The following is an 18,481-nucleotide window of genomic DNA, read 5'->3' on the forward strand; positions in this document are numbered from 1 at the left end:
TTAGGAATGTTTTTTCTATTTCTGTAACAGATGCCGTTCGAATCTTGATAGGGATTACATCAAATCCACAAACAAATTCTGACATTTTAACAATACTGATTCTTCCAATCCATAAACACAAGATAACTTTCCGTTTATTTATGTCTTCTTTGATTTCTTTTATCAATATTTTATGATTTTCAGAGTAGTGATCTTTGGCCACCTTGGTTAAATTTATTCCTAAGTATTTTATTGTTTTTGATGCTATTTAAATGAGATTGATTTTTCTTTTTCAGAAAATTCATTGTTAGTGTACGGAAACACTGATTTTTATATGTTAATTTTGTATCCTGCAACTTTACTGAATTCCTTGATTAGTTCTAACAGTTTTTTGGTTGAGTCTTTAGGGCTTTCTATATATAAAATCATGTCATCTGCAAATGGAGACAATTTTAGCTGGATTTTTTTAAGGTCCTTAACTGAACCTTCCTATTTATGCCCATTGCATTTGAATCATTCCCATTTATATCTTCTTTATAATTCAGATTTAGTCATATTATCGATTGAAAGCATCCTCACGAGTGCTTTCATGAGATCATTGTTTCAGCAAAGACAGAGTTTGCTAAGGGAAATTGTCAATTTGCTGGAGTTAGCACAAAGACACAGTTACTAAGCAAGCAGGACACGTCTCCAAAGAGAAGTCATAGACATAGAACATCAAGTAGGAACATCTAAAGGGAAAACTGGGAGCTCCACTGCTTTCCATTATGCTCTATTCTGTTCTGAGATCTAAATTGCTGCTGATTTTTCATCTTTTTATCACTTCACACAACTTAAGTGTCCTTGGAAGACATACAGAGGGTAGCACATATCTCATCCCATTGATTCTAAATTAATTTGATCTTTTAACTCCCAGCTACTGTGCTTCCTAGGCTGCTAAAGAAATTGTCTTAGGATGACCTTTATTTCTTTTGCACAAATAAAACCTGTCCAATAGAAGCTGTGGGTTTTGGCAAAATTACATTTAATATTTATTTTGATTCACGTAGAAATACAAAACTTTGACCACATTCAAGAATTTTTTTCACAATTATAATAAAAACATATAAAAGTAGCATATATAAGAATTAGTTGGATTTAACATAAGGACTTTGTCTAACACTATTCAAGACATAAGTAAACCCCTTCAAAAAGGTGTCAACTGCTGCCTCTGGCACCGTTTCCCCTGGAGACTATGATCGTTAATTTTAAAAAAATGATTTTAAAGAGTAAGCAATCACAGGAAGATAAAAGAATAGACAGGTTAGCTTTTTCAAATCATACAACAAATTACCCAGTAAATATTTAAATAATAGAGTAAATGCTTTATTGAAGTTGAAAAAAAAATCAAGATATCTTATCCAGAAGATTTTTTTTAATCTCAACTATCACTGGACTACTCCATATTATTAGTATATTGGTGATCAAATAATAGATCTATGAATTTGATAGTTATGACAAGAAGTCTTGAGAAAAATGTTCCAGGTATAGACTGACTATATAAAATAAGAAAATACTGTCAACTGTATAAACTTCAAATATTTAACTCTATAATTCCTATGATATTATAAATCAAAGACTACAAAATAAAAATAAAATGGAATAGGAATAAATTTCAGAGGAAGAGTAACAGGCATTATCTCTTTTTTTTTTTTCCTGGAAAATTTTAATGAGAATTCTCCTAGTGAAAATTAAGTATTAATTAGCTCACAAAGGGCAGGGCAGTAAGACTGACTAGGTAGACACTAGAAGACCTGCCAGAAACAAGGGGTTTGATCACTCATGAGCCATGTGATCTTTCTAAGCCTTTGTTTTCTTCTCTCTTTAAAAGTATTTCTTTTTTCTTTTTTTTTTTTTTACGATTTTATTTATTTATTTGACAGAGAGAGATCATAAGTAGGCACACAGGCAGGCAGAGGGAGAGGGAGGGAGCTTGATGCTGGGCTCTATCCCAAGACCCTGGGATCATGACCTGAGCCTAAGGCAGCCGCTTAATCAACTGAGCCACCCAGGCACCCCTAAAAGTATTTCTTATTTGAAGTTCTGAAAGGTCATAAAGATCCTCACTTTACAAAGTAAAATACTTGACATCTAGAGAATTGAAATGACTTCAGGAGGACAAAGCAGGATTTGCATATCTATGTTTTTTCCATCTCACTACTCTATCAAAATGATTCCTCCTGTCTCTCTACCAACTCACAAGTGCCCTGTTTCTTATATCTGGGATAAATACCACTGGAAACAATGACAAACCCTTGACATAGTCTTCACTCACTTGGTAAACTGCGAAGTGGAGGAGGAGGCACATTGTTTACAGCTATCATGTGAGACAAAATAGTTGCTGGAAGAGAAGACAAAGGCATCTTGTTGGCTCAAAGGCAGCTGATCAAAGGATACTTGAGAGGCAAATGATCCTTCTTTGCCTTGAGGCATCATAAAGCAGAACCCTCAAGGTAGTCCTTGATAGGCTGAGTACTACAGAATCTTCATATTCACAGTTCTAATACAGTGCACAGCATTTCCAAGAGTTAAATATAGACCAGGAAAAGCTATATCTTAGTCCTAGTCCTGTGGAATTTATGAAGGGGGTTTTGCGACCTATAGGAAGCAGTAAGAATGAAGAAGGAAATTCCACAGGGCAGATACAGCAGAATCAACAGCACACAAGTCCAGATTAAATGAAAGAAGAATTCATTAGTCATCCCTAGTGCAGAGCCCTTTTTCTGCCTACTAAATGTTTACATAAGGTATTAGAGACCCGATTTGTAGCAGTACCAACAGGATATTTACACTGCTCTCCATGGCTACATACATAGGGTAAAACACCTCTTCTAATTATCTATCAATTAACTCACCCCTGCTTATATGTAACCATATTCTACTGGAGTATGGTGTATGTTTCGGTTATTTTCTGCTGCTTCACAGTACTTAAGGCTCATTACAATGACTAGGGTTTAGAGTCCTAATTAATGTATCTTTGGATTCTATGTTATCTCCCAAGCCTTTAAAAATATTTTCCTGGTGTCATAACTATAATAAATAATACACGAAAGGACTGCAACTGACTACTAGAATGGTAACCATTTATTGACCACCTTCATCTAGAAAACATTAATAACCAGAATTGAAAGCTTTAGTTGTACTACAAAAGTTAACACATTTATCTTGCAACAGTTCCTATTAAATTGTATCTGCACTAAATAAATAAATAGTATCTGCATAATAAACTTACTTCACCATAACTTTTCAGTCGAATATATTTTCCTGTCCCCAGTTTTATAAACTCTGGATTCACTGGAGACTCAGATCTGTTGAGTCTTATCATTCCTTTCATTTTGTGTTTCTTTTATACTAGTCATAACTCCTATCACAGAATGGTACTTTGATATCCCTACTGTACCCCCTTGGTAATCCCTACAGCCTTCATTTTCACAGACTATCCCAGATCTATTCTCTTCCCATTCTCACATTTAAAACTCAAAGAACCAAGGACCTCTTTATAGAATTACAAAGTGTTTTTGCATTTTTCATGGATTTTAAACAGATGGGACTCTATTAGATGATTTTTTTTTCCTTTGACAAGTAGTTTTGATCAAACAAATCAAAGAAAAGAAGTTTTCAAAGGCCCTAAGTTCATAATGATCAATTCCCTCTCTGATTCCAATTTCATCAATTCTTATTTTTATTTTCTAAGTTTTTTTCTTTTCTTTTCTAAATTTTCACCTTTTCTTTTTTCTCTTCTGTATTTCCTATATTAAAAAACACATACAGTGAAACCTACATACCATAGTAATTTCACATCAAACTCAGCCTTGCTTGAAAACTCTTTAAAAAAAAAAAGAAAATATGAAAAGTTGACAATGCAAGGAAATAAGAACATTAAGAACAGAAAAAGTTTAAAAATCTCACTTAATTTTATCTAAGTTTATATAATCTTCATGATTTTGTGTATTTGCTAGTATCTGCTGGTATATGTCCAGAAAGAATCCATCAAATCACAAATGCAGCTCCTCCAAATGTTTTTGATTAGTCCTTCCAATGTATTCTGAGTCCTCTTAAGATTCATTCTAAGAACAATAATATGATCACATAATCACATGATTTGTGTTTGATGGAAACATGTATTGTTTGTCAATGCCTGGAAATTCAAATCTGATCACTTGTCAAACACTTATTTGTAAAATTATTTTGGTCAAGTCACTTAATTTGCCTTAGTTTCAATATCCTAATCTATACATATAACACAGTCATATATATAATGATACTTATATCAATACAAACTTTACAATACATACATACAGTCTATATATGTAATAATAATGCATCATACAAACACGAATATCAAAAATGAATCTAAAGATCCTAGCACATCTTCTAAAGATAGTAATCATTCAATTATAATTTTGATTAGTAATAATAATAGTAATATTGCTGAGGTAAACCTGAGAAATTTACATAGATTAAATACTTTTTAAATACTTTACTTTTTCTTTTTGTTAAAGGTTGATTTTATTTATTTTTATTTATTTATTTATTTATTTATTTATTTATTTATTTATTTGACAGAAAGAGCACAAGTAGGCAGAGGGAGAGGGAGAAGCAGGCTCTCTGCTGAGCTGGAAGCCCGACATGGGGCTTGATCCCAGGACCCTGGGATCATGACCTGAGCCAAACGCAGCCGCTTAACTGACTGAGCCACCCAGGCGCCCTTTAAATACTTTATCTTAATAATACTTTTAATATGGGTTCCACTCACTCCTTCTACGTAGTCAGCAGTTGTATATTACAGATTTATTGTCCAAGATATACCTTAGGTACTGATTATATAAAACAAAAAAAAGTAATAATAATAATAACCAAATATACCATGATAATTTTCTATACACGCTTAACATTTCCAAATAAATTAATTCCAAAAACAATGCTTCAATTAAAATTAAAACAATTGTTTTAATTCACATATTTATATTTAAAAATATAATCATCAATTGTAATAGCACTGTGTGGTAATAGATGGTAGATACACTTATGGTGAACATACAGAGATGTTGAATCACTATGTTGTACACCTAAAACTAATGTAACATTGTGTGTCAACTATACTCCAATAAAAAAATGTTTTATTAATTAATTAAGAAATATATAATTATCAAAACATTTATATAAATTAAAACTGATTAGATCAAAACTCATTTATATAAAATAGAGTGTTACATATTATATCATTGGCCAATCTGTTCTTTGAAAGGACAGTCCATAAATTACAAGTGCACATGCCTATAAAGACTCCAAATTAAAGTAAATTATATATGTATTTTATATATATATATATTCACATGAATAGTTAGAAATAATATCCAAATTGGGGCACTTGGGTGGCTCAGTCAGTCAAGCATCTGACTCTTGATTTTGCTCAGGTCATGATCTCAGGATTGAGAAATCGAGCCCCACACCTGCTCTCCTCTGAATGTGGAACATGCTTAAGATTCTTTCTCCCTCTGCCCCTCCTCCCCACCCTGCCCTTCAACCCCCCCCACCCGCTCACATGCGTTCTCTCTCTCTCTAAAAAAAATAATAATAATACCCAAATTAACCGAAATGTACATAATCTATATATAATTTTATATAAATAAAGGTTTATAAAGTAATGAATTAATAAAGTACAATATTTATTTATATATGCATATATGGAAGTGAAACTTAGATGGTAATTTGTACTGCTTAGTTCCATGTATGTCAAAGTTGCTAGTAGAAAATGAACACTCAATGCAAAAATACTGTCATTATCTTCTGACTTAAACAAATTTTTTGTTTTTATTTGTTTTTATTTTAAATTGCTCTGAAGTATAATTTTTATGTCCTCCCAAATGGTTTTATTGTGAGATTAATTTATAAACAACTTACACTCCAATTTATCAATACATTATTAAAGAAATAAATCAATTTTCCAGATCCAATAGACAATGATATATTCGTGTACACACATTTGAGTATATATTTGTAATATATACACAATATACTACCTATAATCAAAAAATCTTCCTGTTTTTGATTCATATCAGTCTTTTACCATATGTGGCCTAAGCGATAGTATATTCATGTACAAATATTCACGGCACTTGCCACAGATCTATGTATTCTTTAAATGCATATTGAATTCAAATCACACACAAAAAAAGATTTTCCATTTGAATGAGTTATTTATTTACCTGAAGAAGGGGACCAAGTTTCTCAACAGATGTACCTACATACATTTGTATAATTTGTTTCTCTGGAGCTAAGATAGTTTTTCCAGAACAGTACTAATCACTACACTTGTGAACTAAGACCTATTTTCAGTGTTTCATTCCAGTATAATGTATTTGTAACTTTATTCATTAGAAAAAAGTCAAATTAGGGATAAAGTTGCATAATTTAATAGATCTCAGAAGATTTACCAAAATAATTCCCCTTTTGGTCTAGAGATTCACAAGTATAACATATGATATATTCAAATAGCTTTATTGGATGAATGTTAATTAGTCACAATTCCAGTGCTTCTGTAACCCCTTAGATCAGGCATGTAACTCTTTAAATGTCAAAGCCCAGAAAGGTAATAAGCAAAAATCTGAACAACGATACAGAAAATGACCTCCAAATACGGGCAAAGTAGATCAGCATTTGACTCAGAAACTAGAAAACAAGAACAAAGAAGCATAAGAGGACAAAGAAAATACACTAGCCATTCCTAAGGGTTAAGAGTTTCATAACAGTAACCAATGTAGAGAAATGAATCAATTATAGTAAACCACACTGTGCTTTTACTTTATTATCATATGAAGGATCAGGTAGACACAGGCTCAGATGCCAGCTCAGCCACTCCATTGCTCTGCCATATGGGAGAAGTTATTTATATGCCTTAGCTTCCTGTAAAATGGAAAGATATCTATCTATAGGGTTATTTTGAGAAAGAAAAAAAATAGAGATCACCTAACACAGCTCGTATAGCACAGTCGTCCAATTAATGTTAGCTCTTATATTTTCTAGTTTTCTTTCTATATATACATTTATATTACTGTTTAGTGACCATATTAACTCAATCTTATAGGATCATTGTAAGGATTAAATGAGATTTTTTTTAAGTTTTTATTTAAATTCCAGTTAGTTAACATACAGCGTAATAGTAGTTTCAGGTGTACAATATAGTGATTCAACACCCATACAACACCCAGTGCTCATCACAACAAATAAACTCCTTAACCTCTATCACCCATTTAACCCATCCCCACACCCACCTCACTTCTGGTAACCATCAGTTTGTTCTCTATAGTCAAGAGCCTGTTTCTTAATTCATCTCTCTCTCTCTTTTCTTTTTTGCCCTTTGCTCATTTACCCTGTCTCTCAAATTCCACATATGAGTGAAATCACATGATTCCTGGAGATAATTTTTTACAATCCTTCACACCTACCTTAAACATACAAGTACTCAGTAAGTGGTAGATGTGATTAGGGATTATCAGTAGCAACCAAGACAGCAACAATAGTAGCATTAGCTCCTTTAACTAATAAATCTGCTGTTATTTTAGGTAGAATCCACTACCTGAGTGCCAATTTGAGTATGCCATCTTTATACTAATATGAAAACAGAACAGACACTTTGAGCTCCTTAGCTTTGTGTCCCCAGTTCTGGCAAATATTGGCACAGATTAATAATCATGCATTGAGTGATTTGCACTTTCCTGACACATTCTTTTTTGTATATGTAGCCCAATCTCATTCCAGACTACATATATATATTTTAGTCAATGGATGATATAAATCATGTTGAAAATGTAAGGATAAACCCAATCACATCTCATAGTTACTTACATCTCTTCTAATATAGGCTTCTTCTAGTTTACATCTTCATAATAACTCATGTCACATCATGCTTTATAAAGTCAAAGGGTTCTGCAACTATTTGAGCATTATAACATTTCCACATGAGAAAGGCAAGTAGTTATTTTCGAATGAGGAAACTGAGGAATAGTGAGAACAAGTGATTTGTCCAAAACTACACAGATGCACAGTGGCTGGGAATCTTAATCAGGTCTGTTTCAGAGCTGGAACTCTGAAGCTAGTGGAACATAAATTGAAGAAGACAAGATGAGGGAAGGGGACTAGGTAAGGGGCTGTTGGATTTGTTCAGGAGACTAATGATGAAGGTTTATACTAGGGCAAGACAATAGGGAAGGAAAAGAGAGAATGGCTGATGAGCAGGGGAAGCTGGAGAGAAGAATGAGTTACTGAATTTCTAGGATTCGCATTTCATGTTTGGGTAGATGCAACTGAACTAACCAAAATAGAGTCCAAAACATATGATAATGATGATAAAAATAATAATAATAATAATAACATAGCCAAGGGCGCCTGGGTGGCTCAGGTGGTTGGGCGACTGCCTTCAGCTCAGGTCATGATCCTGGAGTCCCGGGATCGAGTCCCGCATCGGGCTACCTGCTCAGCAGGGAGTCTGCTTCTCCCTCTCCCGCTCCCCCCTCTTGTGCTCTTTCTCTCTCTCACTCTCTCTCAAATAAATAAATAAAATCTTTAAAAAAAAAATAATAATAATAATAACATAGCCACATTTAATGGGCACTTTTTTGCAAGGTGTCAATTTGGACACTCCACACGTATTTATCACCCACAACCCCATGAGGTAGATACAATTTATTAGGCCTATCTTATAGATAAGAAAAGTGAGGTACATGGAGGTAATTAGCTCCAGAAGATCATAAAGAGCAGAGCAGGTCTAACTTTTAACCTATAGCAAAAGAACCTGAGAGGCTGGACCTGAAAAGGATTCTTAAAAGTTTGTGAAAGAATGAGCAGATTAGGAAAAGATAAGACATGGGATATATACTCCCTTCTCCTTCCTCAAAATGATTAACCTGTATTTTATCCAGGAAGCCTAACAATTGTTTTCTCTGTCTATATCCTTCAGAAAATACCCATAGAATTCTGGGATCTCATTTACAAATAAGAATGTCATTTTAATATAGAAATCACTATGAAGATGAATCGCGATGCAATTTCATTTTTTTAAAACTGAGGATATTTCTCAACAGATATGATAATAACAAATGCTTTCTTAAAACATACAAATGAACCATCTATCTGAAATGACTCTTAATAGTCTTAACCAACAGGACCAAAGTCATGACTTCATGCCAGCCCCCTTTTTTTTTTAAGATTTTATTTATTTATTTGTCAGAGAGAGACACAGCAAGAGAGGGAGAAGCAGGCTCCTGCTGAGCAGGGAGCCTGATGTGGGACTTGATGCCAGGACTCTGGGATCATGACCTGAGCCGAAGGCAGATGCTTAACCAACTGAGCCACCCAGGCATCACTTTTTATAAGAAATAGAAATATTCAGCAGGAAAGGCAAAGCATCTTAATATTGAGGGATAACTGTTTAAAATGATCAAGATGTGGGGCGCCTGGGTGGCTCAGTTGGTTAAGCGACTGCCTTCAGCTCAAGTCATGATCCTGGAGTCCCGGGATCGAGTCCTGCATCGGGCTCCCTGCTCGGCAGGGAGTCTGCTTCTCCCTCTGACCCTCCTCCCTCTCATGCTCTCTGTCTCTCATTCTCTCTCTCTCAAATAAATAAATAAAATCTTTAAAAAAAATAAAATAAAATAAATAAAATGATCAAGATGTTATCGACTGTTGATGATTGTAAATGAAAAATATCTTAAATGAAATCAACTGTTCAAGGAAATAATTAAACATTGTAACAACTCTAGTAGGGAAAACTACTGAGTTCAGAAATCCTTGTCATACTTAATTGTTATTAGCAATTCCCATGATGGCTTTTAAATAAAATATTTATATCACAAAACTTTAAAAATATCTTACTTACTTTAAAATCCTTTAAAAATATCTTACTTACTTTAAAATCTTTTCCCTTTATAGGCACTCACAAACAGATGGAGTCTCCTTATTGAAGATAGATTTTTCCTAAATAAAATAAAGGGTACAAAATTTTACATTACCAACAATTTTACTCAGAGTAGCATGTTAAGACATTCACTTTACTAGATTATGAAGTGCCCTTTTATGTATTTTAATGTCTGTTCAAAATTCATTCTGAAGCCACAAACCCATTTGTGTTCCACTTACTACAAAATTCTTTGAGTTTATTTGATCAAAGTTTACCTCAATAATATGGTGAATCAAAGCTAATTCATAGCATTTCTGTTCAAATTTCTATTCTCACAAGAGTAGGAATTAAATGACTGATAACATCTGTGGACTATATTCCAATTGCCAAGCTAAGTGATTTCCATGCATTATTTTCTATTTAATTAGATCTTTGTGAAAGTCTATGAGGCAGAAACTGATACTATTCCCATTTTAGAGATTTGGAAACAAAGTCTTGGTGATGATAAATAATGTCCCAGGTCTTCCAGCCATGGAAATGCATCTCAGGATTCAGTCTCTGGCTGACTCTTCAGCTGTTTGTTTCAGCAACCACTCAAGCAAAGGAAAACATGATCAACAATCATCTTCCCAGACCTATTTTATGTTTTTTAAAGATTTATTTATTTTAGAGAGAGAGAGCACAGGGAGGAGGGGCAGAGGGAAAGGGAGAGAGAATATCAAGCAGATGCCACGCTGAGCACAGAGCCCAAGCAGGGGCTTGATCTCCAGATGCTGAAATCATGACCTGAGGGGAAACCAAGAGTCAGAGGCTTAATGGACTGTGCCAACCAGGCTCCCCTCCAGACCTATTTTAAATGTGAATGCCTCTTGTTAAAAGGAAGTCCCTATTTAAGCAAGTAAGTGTTCTTAACAAAGATGTGCATTACCCAGTTGTTCTTGCATGCTATGAATACTCACTGGCATAGTTGCTTAGATGCATAATCTACTTGTTCTCTTGACTTTTCTCCAGGTATATTAGTTTGAATTCACAACATTTTGCTCTGCAGGTGCTCAAAATTCATTTAAATTTATAAGTACAGTAACCACCTTAAATGCAGGAGGACATAAACCATGTCTCCCTTATCTAAAAGAAAAAAAAATAAAGTCCCTTCCTCTTCTTTCTTCCTCTCTTGCACTTTCTTTAGTATGACTTTGATATTCTCAAAGATTAACTTGGCTATATTCACAGCTAGAAAAGCACCTAGAAGGGTCAAATAGGTGTGTATAGCACATGATTCCTTGCCCAAACCTGCGCATTCCTTACACAGCCTTACTTTCTAGCTTGTGGGATTATGAGGCCAGAGAAGTAAAATATGGACATGGCAAACATTCATAGAGCCTGTGAACAGCATGAAGCATTTTCTCCTTCTTGGGGTGAACTTACTATGCACCTTCTGTTTCCTGAACATATGATTCTCCTTTTCACTTGTGCAGCAGACAGAATTGGACTCACTACTTCGTCCAATCTAGGTTCAACTTTCTAAAGGTCACATAATGAATAATGAAGGAGTCACGATTGAAGCCCAGATCACAAATTTTGCCTAGCTAACTTCTCCCTCCTGATTGGTGTCCCTTCCCTCATTTTTAAAGAAGTGAATGTTATTTCCCTCTTTACCCAATAACTTGCAGTACTTCTCAGTTTACCACACCAAAAGTGACTTTTATGACGATACCATTCACAACATCAAATGAGCCACTAGTCATCTTGATTTTTTTTTTTCTAACGTAATCTCATTGTCATTTAGGTTTGACATTTCAGAGACTTGAACTTCAATGTGCTTGCCTGAGGACAGGTGCTGAGCTGTGCTTTTCCCCAATGATTCAAGGAAGAACATCATTCTTCTTTCTTTATTGCTCCAGTCTTCCAATCTACACTTCCACAAATCACTATAATTTGCACCACACAGTACACTATCTGCACGAGGTGTCCTGTAGCAACTTGTGAAATGGTCTATAATATTATAAATCATTGTGCTATTTTGGCATAAAATGTTACTTAGGTAAATATCCATTCTTGTGCATTTTTTCTCTAGAGAACTATTAGTCACATTTTATTGTTCAGAAAGAAAGCCTGTTACCAGTCACATATTTCCAGGATTTTTTTGTTGTTGTTTGGTGGCTGCTATTGTTTAAAACAACATTTTAGTGCTTATTAGACAATATCTTTGAACAAAAAATGTACATATGCGTTCATACATTACTAAATTGTAGTTCACATGAAAGATAGCTGATGCCCATTTGAATATTTTTGTTAATCATTACTTTGTTACATAGTATCTGCAACAAACAGTACAGATTTACAGGCAATGACAAATGGCTTAGTTGAAGCAAATCCCTGACTTTACTAGGTCAAATACAAGAGAAGAACAACTATGCAGCAAAAGCTGGCTGATACACAGCTTTGGATCACATCAATTCTGATGCTTTATCTATTTTCTGTGATATATCAAATTGTCCTTCAAATTGTGCATGATTCACTTTTTTGATGGACTGGATCAAAAAAAAAAAAATCCTACAAGTTTTTCAGAACCTGAACAGCTCTTTCCTCTATAAACTGCATCAGTCAGGGTTTGATCAGAAAAGCAGAATTATTACAAAATATATAAAATAAGGGATTTATAGAGATTTGAGCTTACATAGTAACACAATATAAATCCATCTCATCAACTCATTGCTCATCTTTTAACTTATCTGATTTCCATTTTTCCTCTAAACAGTCTCCTAAAAGTATTAAGAGAAACTACCAAATCACCATGCAAGATACATTCAAGAGACCAGAGCAACAATATGGTTCAAAATGGTATCTAGATACAAACTCCAGGAAAGTTCTTTTGAGCTTTCAATAAAGTAGTCACATAAATTCCATAAAAGACAAAATATGTAATATTGGAACTTAAAAGTGATAGATACCATAATGACAAAATCTGGAAGAATTCTATGAAATTTTAAAGCACATGGAGTAGAACTGATGAGAATTTACCTATAATGGGTTGAAAATGCCCCCCCAAATGATATGTTTTGTCTGTTAAAATAATCAAAAGGGGAGGAGGAGCGGGATGGCAGAGGAGTAGGATACCTGGATTTCGTCTGGTCCCAGGAATTCAGCTGGATAGGGATCAAACCATTCTGAACACCTACAAACTCAACAGGAGATCAAAGAAAAGAATAGCAGAAACTCTCTGAACAGAAAAATGACCACTTTCTGGAAGGTAGAACGTGCAGAGAAGTGAATCCGAGGCAATATTCGGGAGGATAGATGGCAGGGGAGGGAACCCTCAGCCCCTGCTTCTGGCAAGTGATAGAGCCACAGAGCACAAAATCGGAACTTGTAGAAGTTGGCTCCGCTGACGGACGTCGCTCCAGAGGCTAAGCAGTGGGTGGAACCCTCGCTGGGACAGTGTGGTCTCAGGACACTCGGGGTCACAGAAAGACAGGGGTGCCTGAGTGCAGCAGAGCTCCCAGGTATCTAAGCGGGGAAGCCAGCTACAGAGACGGAGCATTTTAAATTTTAAAATGTTGGGAGATACTTTCTTCTAACAAACCAAAATACGCCCAAAATCTAGTGTGTGGCACTGATGTATGCACCAGCCTGATCATATTTGATCACGTTCTGTTTTTTTTGTTTTATTTGTTTTTATCTTTTTCTTTTTCTTTTTTCTTTCTTTCCCTTTCTTTTCCCCCAGTTTCAGGTCTTTTCTGATTTATTTAGTGTGTATTTTCTGGGGACCTTGTTACCCTGTTAGCATTTTGTTCTCTCATTCATCTATTCTCCTCTGGACAAAATGACAAGATGGAAAAAAATCACCTCAACAAAAAGAACAAGAGGCAGTACTGACTGCCAGGGACCTAATCAATACGGACATTAGTAAGATGTCAGAACTAGAGTTCAGAATGATGATTTTAAAGATACTAGCTGGGCTTGAAAAAAGCATGGAGGTTATTAGAGAAACCCTTTTTGGAGAAATAAAAGAACTAAAATCTAACCAAGTTGAAATCAAAAAGGATATTAATGAGGTGCAATCAAAAATGGAGGCTCTTTGGGCACCTGGGTGGCTAAGTTGGTTAAGCGACTGCCTTTGGCTCAGGTCATGATCCTGGAGTCCCTGGATCGAGTCCCGCATCAGGCTCCCTGCTCAGCAGGGAGTCTGCTTCTCCCTCAGACCCTCTCCCCTCTCATGTGCTCTCTCTCTCTCATTCTCTCTCAAATAAATAAACTAAAAAAAATCTTAAAAAAAAATAAAAACAAAAATGGAGGCTCTAACTGCTAGGATAAATGAGGCAGAAGAGAGAATTAGTGACCAAATGACGGAAAATAAAGAAGCTGAGAAAAAGAGAGAGAAACAAATACTGGATCACGAGGGCAGAATTCGAGAGATAAGTGATACCATAAGACAAAAAACATTAGAATAATTGGAATCCCAGAAGAAGAAGAAAGAGAGAGAAGGGCAGAAGGTATAATGGAGCAAATTATAGCAGAGAACTTCCCTAATTTGGGGAAGGAAACAGGCATCAAAATCCAGGAAGCACAGAAAACCCCTCTCAAAATCAATAAAAATAGGTCAACACCCCGACATCTAATAGGAAAACTTACGAGTCTCAGAGACAAAGAGAAAATCCTGAAAGCAGCTCGGGACAAGAGGTCTGTAACCTACAATGGTAGAAACATTAGATTGGCAACAGACCTATCCACAGAGACCTGGCAGGCCAGAAAGGACTGGCAGGATATATTCAGAGCACTAAATGAGAAAAATATGCAGCCAAGAATACTATATCCAGCTAGGCTGTCATTGAAAATAGAAGGAGAGATAAAAAGCTTCCAGGACAAACAGAAACTAAAGGAATTTGCAAACAGGAAACCAGCCCTACAAGAAATATTGAAAGGGGTCCTCTAAGCAAAGAGAGAGCCTAAAAGCAACATAGACCAGAAAGGAACACAGACAATATACAGTAACAGTCACCTTACAGGCAATACAATGGCACTAAATTCCTATCTTTCAGCAGTTACCCTGAATGGAAATGGACTAAATGCCCCAGTCAAAAGACAGGGTATCATATTGGATAAAAAAACAAGACCCATCGATATGCTGTCTTCAAGAGACTCATTTTAGACCCAAAGACACCCCCAGATTGAAAGTGAGGGGGTGGAAAACCATTTATCATGCTAATGGACATCAAAGAAAGCTGGGGTGGCAATCCTTATATCAGACAAATTAGATTTTAAACCAAAGACTGTAATAAGAGGTGAGGAAGGACACTATATCCTACTTAAAGGGTCTATCCAACAAGAAGATCTAACAACTGTAAATATCTATGCCCCTAACATGGGAGCAGCCAATTAATAACAAAGGCAATACAATAATAGTGGGGGAATTTAACACCCCCCTCACTGAAATGGACAGATCATCTAAGCAAAAGATCAACAAGGAAATAAAGACTTTAAAGGACACATTGGACCAAATGGACTTCACAGATATATTCAGAACATTCCATCCCAAAGCAACAGAATACACATTCTTCCTTAGTGCCCATGGAACATTCTCCAGAATAGATCACATCCTAGGTCACAAATCAGGTTTCAACTGGTACCAAAAGATTGGGATCATTCCCTGCATATTTTCGGACCACAGTGCTTTGAAACTAGAACTCAATCACAAGAGGAAAGTCAGAAAGAACTCAAATACATAGAGACTAAAGAGCATCCTACTAAAGAATGAATGGGTCAACCAGGAAATTAAAGAAGAATTTAAAAAATTCATGGAAACCAATGAAAATGAAAACACAACTGTTCAAAATCTGTGGGATGCAGCAAAGGCAGTCCTAAGAGGAAAGTATAAAGCAATACAAGCCTTTCTCAAGAAGCAAGAAAGGTCTCAAATACACAACCTAATCCTACACCTAAAGGAGCTGGAGAAAGAAAAGCAAATAAAGCTGAAACCCAGCAGGAGAAGAGAAATAATAAAGATCAGAGCAGAAATCAATGAAATAGAAACCAAAAGAAGAGTAGAACAGATCAACGAAACTAGGAGCTGGTTCTTTGAAAGGATTAGTAAGATTGATAAACCCTGGCCAGATTTATCAAAAAGAGAGGAGAAATGACCCAAATAAATAAAATCATGAATGAAAGAGGAGAGATCACAACCAACACCAAAGAAATACAAACAATTATAAGAACATATTATGAGGAACTAATTAGATAATCTGGAAGAAATGGATGCATTCCTAGAGATGTATCAACTACCAAAACTGAACCAGGAAGAAATAGAAAACCTGAACAGACCTATAACCACTAAGGAAATTGAAGCAGTCATCAAAAATCTCCCAACAGACAAGAGCCCAGGGCAAGATGGCTTCCCAGGGGAATTCTACCAAACACTTAAAGAAGAATTAATACCTATTCTTCTGAAACTGTTCTAAAAAATAGAAATAGAAGGAAAACTTCCAAACTCATTTTATAAGGCCACCATTACCTTGAGCCCCAAACCAGACAAAGACCGTATCAAAAAAGAGAATTACGGACCAATATCCTTGATGAATATGGATGCAAAAATTCTCACCAAAATACTAGCCAATAGGATACAACAGCACATTAAAAGGATTATTTACCATGACCAAGTGGGATTTATCCCTGGGCTGCAAGGTTGGTTCAACATCCGCAAATCAATCAATGTGATACAATACATTAATAAAAGAAAGAACAAGAACCATATGATCCTCTCAATAGATGCAGAAAAAGCATTTGACAAAGTACAGCATCCTTTCTTGATCAAAACTCTTCAGAGTATAGGCATAGAGGGTACATACCTCAATATCATAAAAGCCATCTATGAAAAACCCACAGCGAATATCATTCTCAATGGGGAAAAACTGAGAGCTTTCCCCTAAGGTCAGGAACACGGCAAGGATGTACACCATCACCACTGCTATTCAACATAGTGTTAGAAGTCCTAGCCACAGCAACCAGACAACAAAAAGAAATAAAAGGCATCCAAATCGGCAAAGAAGAAGTCAAACTCTCACTCTTTGCAGATGATATGATACTTTATGTGGAAAACCCAAAAGACTCCACTCCAAAACTGCTAGAACTCATACAGGAATTCAGTAAAGTGGCAGGATATAAAATCAGTGGCATTCCTATACACCAACAAGACAGAAGAAAGAGAAATTAAGGAGTCGATCCCATTTACAATCGCACCCAAAACCATAAGATACCTAGGAATAAATCTAACCAAAGAGACAAAGGATCTGTACTCAGAAAACTATAAAATACTCATGAAAGAAATTGAGGAAGACACAAAGAAATGGAAAAAATGTTCCATGCTCATGGATTGGAAGAACAAATATTGTGAAGATGTCAATGCTACCTAGAGCAATCTACACATTTAATGCAATCCCTATCAAAATACCATCCACTTTTTTCAAAGAAATGGAACAAATAATCCTAAAATTTGTATGGAACCAGAAAAGACCCCGAATAGCCAGAGGAATGTTGAAAAAGAAAAGCAAAGCTGGTGGCATCACAATTCCGGACTTCAAGCTCTATTACAAAGCTGTCATCAAGACAGTATGGTACTGGCACAAAACAGACACATAGATCAATGGAACAGAATAGAGAGCCCAGAAATTGACCTTCAACTCTATGGTCAACTAATCTTTGACAAAGCAGGAAAGAAAGTCCAATGGGAAAAAGACAGTCTCTTCATCAAATGGTGTTGGGAAAATTGGATAGCCACATGCAGAAGAATGAAACTGGACCATTTCCTTACACCACACACAAAAATAGACTCAAAATGGATGAAAGACCTAAATGTGAGACAGAAGTCCATCAAAATCCTAAAGGAGAACACAGGCAGCAACCTCTTTGACCTCAGCTGCAGCCACTTCTTCCTAGAAACATCGCCAAAGGCAAGGGAAGCAAGGGCAAAAATGAACTATTGGGACATCATCAAGATAAAAAGCTTTTGCACAGCAAAAGAAACAGTCAACAAAGCCAAAAGATGACCGACAGAATGGGAGAAGATATTTGCAAATGACATATCAGATAAACGGCTAGTCCAAAATCTATAAAGAACTTATTAAACTCAACACCCAAAGAACAAATGATCCAATCAAGAAATGGGCAGAAGACATGAACAGACATTTTTCCAAAGAAGACATCCAAATGGCCAACAGACACATGAAAAAGAGCTCAGCATTCCTTGGCATCAGGGAAATCCAAATCAAAACCTCAATGAGATATCACCTCACACCAGCTAAAATTAACAAGTCAGGAAACAACAGGTGTTGGCAGGGATGTGAAGAAAGGGGAACCCTCCAACACTGTTGGTGGGAATGCCAGCTGGTGCAGTCACTCTGAAAAACAGTATGGAGGTTCCTCAAAAAGTTGAAAATAGAGCTACCCTACGACTCAGCAATTGCACTACTGGGTATTTACCTCAAAGATACAAATGTAGGGATCCAAAGGGGTACGTGCACCCCGATGTTTATAGCAGCAGTGTCCACAATAGCCAAACTGTGGAAAAAGCCA

At 35.7% G+C, this 18,481-nt stretch overlaps 1 protein-coding gene across 1 annotated transcript in view; it reads right to left on the reverse strand.

Moving 5' to 3' along the window:
* Nucleotides 1-2,381, reverse strand: part of CNBD1 (cyclic nucleotide binding domain containing 1) — a 357,731-nt gene extending 355,350 nt beyond the window's left edge. Inside the window, exon 1 of the mRNA XM_045895596.2 lies at nucleotides 2,294-2,381. Within this exon, the coding sequence (XP_045751552.2) occupies nucleotides 2,294-2,381 (88 nt within the window). The remainder of the gene's footprint in view (nucleotides 1-2,293) is intronic.
* Between the last annotated feature and the right edge of the window lie 16,100 nt (nucleotides 2,382-18,481).

Source organism: Mirounga angustirostris, unplaced genomic scaffold, assembly GCF_029215605.1.
Source record: "Mirounga angustirostris isolate CCGP_5_RB_7025 unplaced genomic scaffold, mMirAng1.0.hap1 SCAF_4, whole genome shotgun sequence".
Classification (NCBI taxonomy): domain Eukaryota; kingdom Metazoa; phylum Chordata; class Mammalia; order Carnivora; family Phocidae; genus Mirounga; species Mirounga angustirostris.